We start from the raw sequence: 3965 nt of genomic DNA on the forward strand, positions 1-3965 counted from the left end.
CATCGAATGCTATACCGTATCCAAATACCTAAGCGTAACCTTACATTTTTGTATAATAGAAAAACTCATTCTTCCTTTAGCATCGGATTTTTGTTTAAAAAAATCATGACACGCCTCTAAAGCGTTACTAATATGTAAAAACATAGCATTATTTAGACGGAAACGACGTTTGAACGAGTCATCATTGTAAATACAGTTATCTGCAAAATAAATCACGTACCAATAAGTCGTATATGGCTTGAACGAGTCATCATTGTAAATACAGTTATCTGCAAAATAAATCACGTACCAATAAGTCGTATGTGGCTTGACGATCACAATTGACGACCGCTCTTGAACGTGCAACATTCGAACTTTCTTCATCGTTAATATGTCACACAATGTTGAAGAAGACCGAGATGAATTCACCTTTATCATCCGAGTTAAAATTTTTAAAGAAATCCATGTATTTTGTTTTAGAGAATGAGAATGTAAAATTTGATGAAAGGTGAGTGTAAAATTTGATGTATTGTGTTTATATGTGTTGAGTTTGTAAAAAAAGAAAATTAAGAACTTGAAAATTGGACCTTAGAATTGGGCAAAGGTTTCTGATTAATCTTTTACCCTCGAGCCATCACGAAACGCAACGACCACAACTGCACACCGGGACAGTGTGCACGATCGTGGTTCGTAGCAACATATACCTAAGACCCATTCATTCTTTGTATACCGTTTTATGGGGGTGTGGAATCTATCCTTTTTGTTACGTTGACTTAACCAATGAACATAGACGCACCAAACAAATCTCACATTTACACAATTGACCAAAACCTTCAAAATTGTTTTTCTAAGTTTCATATCTGAAATTACAAAGATAGTCTTGACTCCATCCATCTGGACCTTAAGGAAGAAACCCTATTATAATAGAAGTAAGGAACAACAAACAGAAACATCCACTGTACAAATGGAAAACAAATTACAAACTTTAAACCAACCATGCGTTCAAAATTACAAAATACAGATTCATTTCAAGCTCAAGAAACCTAGTTCATGATAAGCAAAAGTCAATCAAGACATGATTTAATGACATTGGAAACTTTATTTATAGAGGCCTTATGGTTACTTAGAAAGATCCATCCATCATGGCAGCTAGGTCATCACAGGTCCAAAGATCGACCCCACTTCCACCATTGACGAAAGCATCAATGGAACAAGAACCCCAGCTTTCTTCAAAACAAGGCATTTGAAACAACAAGTCATCAGAAAGAGACATGTCACCTTCTGCCACCACATTTGAAGAATCTGACTTCAGTTTCTTTGCAGGACTCATATAACCAAAGTCGGAGTTGCTACCATGATCAGAACCAACATAAGATACTTCAAACATATCCTCAAAAGTATCAACAGGCGTAACTTGTGGTTTCTTTTTCACAGATTCAAGTGAACCATAGGTTCTGTTATTCATGTCTTGGTTGAGGGTTGAGTTAACCTTAGGAAGTCGTTTCTGGGACTTTGGCTTAACGGCTTGTCTCAGTGAAGAAGTTACGTCCGGAAAATTAACCTTTGCTTTCGACCCACGAATCCTTCTTGCCTCTGCATCATAAGCATGTGCAGCTTCTTCAGCAGTATTAAAAGTTCCAAGCCACACTCGGACCCCTTTACTCGGGTCACGGATCTCCGCAGCCCATTTACCCCAAGGTCGTTGACGGATTCCTCTGTACTGGTTTTTCCTTTTCCTTGAACCTGATTTCTCAGCTTCATCATCTTGCTTTATCGAACTTAAGCCTAATTCAAGAATATGAATCAGGAAACAAGAATTCAAGAATCTCTTTCTAAAAAAAACAAGAATTCAAGAAACACCCAAAACAAAGAAACCAACATCCCCAATCTCTATCTCTCTATGTTTGTAAATTAAACCGACATAAAGTTCAGCAATTTAACAAATATATACTTTCAGATAACCCAATTGGTCATGTTATGAGTCGAATCTACAAGTTCCAATTTCGTATGATTCTCTTAGTTAAATTGGAAGAAATATACATTCTGCATGTGAATATCAATCTAATCTGGATACCCAAAAACATAAGAGAAACATGATACCAGAATCAGGAGCAGAGTGTTTGGATGAAGATACAGGAAAAGACTTGCTGATATCTGCTTCGATTTCAAGCTCATCCTGGAATCCCTGAAAATCAGCCTCGAAATCATCGTCAAGATCTGTAGCGTGGGAAGGGAAACGCTTTGAGTAACGATTACTTGGACTGGTTAAGAGATGGGTGTTCCAGAGAAGTTCGGCGGTCAGACGGGGAGACCGATTTGTTGTCGGCGCAATGCAATCGGAGATGATGGCACCTCCACACATATCTGCTAATAGAATTCGAAGTAAATTGGCTCCAAGATAAAGGGTTTAATGATCGATTGCAATGGTGAAGGAAATTTTAGGGGAGAAATGATGGATGAATCTTGAAAAGTGAAATGGGTGATACGGAAATGGGAAGTATAAACGGAGGTCCTGCAAAATGAAATAGGAGATTACGTCACTACCCCTAAACCGGCATGGACAGTGGTGTGGTGTCTCGTAAACACGTGGCTGAACGATGCGCCCTCGAGCGCGATGCCACCTTTAACGCTTTACTACGTTTTTCGTGTTCCGTACCATATAATATTTACTTAAATTCTTAATTACATTTTCGCAAAATAGCAAGAGAGTTATTGGTTTTTACAAAAATAGCCATCGCATATTAGCAAGGCTTTTCGTGAACTCAACTTCAGTTTCGTCGAATCCGATCAAACACGCTTTTGGTTTTATCATCTGGGCTGTGGTTTCATGGCCCAGCTTAGGTTTTCCGGCCCGATAGTCTATTATAATTAAAGTCCAAAAAGATTATTTTTCCCAATCAAACTCACATGAGCTCTCTCACATGCTTAAAGACCGAACCAATGTTGTAAGTGATGCATTATTTAGCTTTTTTATCATTTAAATTGTTATTTACTACTTAAATGTATGTTTTTTGGTTGCTGTTTGCCCGTATATCCGGAAAATTATAAAGTATGAAGAACGAAACCACAGATGGCATGTATATGACCATGTCATATGATAACTCTGGAATGCGTAAATTATGCATTAAAAATTGCACAACCATAGATGACAATGTCATCTTTGGTTTCGTTCTTCACATTACTTGATTTTTCCGTTTTCCTTGTTGTTTATCAAGATTTTTATATAGTTATGTGGTATCCCCTAAATATTTACTAGTAACTTGTATGATTTTAGGGTATAATACCAAAAAACTGAAGAACAAAATCGTAAGTTAGCTAAGGAAACTACATATAAGACAATGACATCTTCAGTTTCATTCTTCATATTTTCTTGTTGTTTATCTGATTTTTTTCATAGTTATGTGAAAATCGAAGATGAGATGAGAGGAAACCACATACGATCAAATACCACATGCGATTTCGTCATCTCAGAAATGATTTTTTTATAGACTTGGCCAAAATCGGAGACGACGCCATGAAACCGCAACCCAAAATAATAACATAACGTACATACTGCCAGACATATATGGGTGCCCGACCTACCCTGTCGGTTTATCTCAAGTCTCAACCGGACCCGGGGACTAGTCCCTTACCTACCACTATCACATAATCACATAACATACTAGCACATAAAGCATAATAGATAGTGGCATAACAGACAATTATCATAGCGATAATCATCTCAACTATAATCTCCTACTAGTGGGTCGGCCTTGGTGCCTTAGACCCATTTCTACTGGAAGGTAACTCACCTCAATGTCGTTAAGTAGCTGAATTGTCCTTGGTGTTGGGATCAACTCCTCTTAAACTCTTACACATAACAATCTCCTTTAATTACCTTTTCACACTCATAACTCCTTTAAGGGTCAACTCAGGTCCATGGTCAAAGTCACAGTCAACATTCTGGTCAAAGTCAACATCCTGGTTGACTCAACTCGCCGAGTTGG

General features: G+C 37.8%; 1 protein-coding gene across 1 annotated transcript; it reads right to left on the minus strand.

The window, feature by feature from the left end:
• Positions 1-944: 944 nt before the first annotated feature.
• On the minus strand, positions 945-2555 carry LOC145087078 (ethylene-responsive transcription factor RAP2-12-like). Its single transcript, XM_079024981.1, has 2 exons — positions 2080-2555; positions 945-1764 (listed from the first exon to the last, which is right to left on the minus strand). The coding sequence occupies exons 1-2, from the start codon at positions 2339-2341 to the stop codon at positions 1103-1105; spliced, it is 924 nt and encodes a 307-aa protein (XP_078881107.1). The 5' UTR covers positions 2342-2555; the 3' UTR covers positions 945-1102.
• Between the last annotated feature and the right edge of the window lie 1410 nt (positions 2556-3965).

The sequence above is a fragment of the Lactuca serriola genome, chromosome 1 (assembly GCF_051521515.1).
Source record: "Lactuca serriola cultivar US96UC23 chromosome 1, Lser_US96UC23_V15, whole genome shotgun sequence".
NCBI lineage: Eukaryota > Viridiplantae > Streptophyta > Magnoliopsida > Asterales > Asteraceae > Lactuca > Lactuca serriola.

Excerpts from the sequence above, each read along its gene's own strand:
- LOC145087078 (XM_079024981.1), bottom strand. The coding sequence starts at position 2,341 with ATGTGTGGAGGTGCCATCATCTCCGATTGCATTGCGCCGACAACAAAT. Across the intron at positions 1,765-2,079 it reads ACACTCTGCTCCTGATTCTG|GCTTAAGTTCGATAAAGCAA; the intron begins GTATCATGTTTC and ends TTCTTGAATTAG.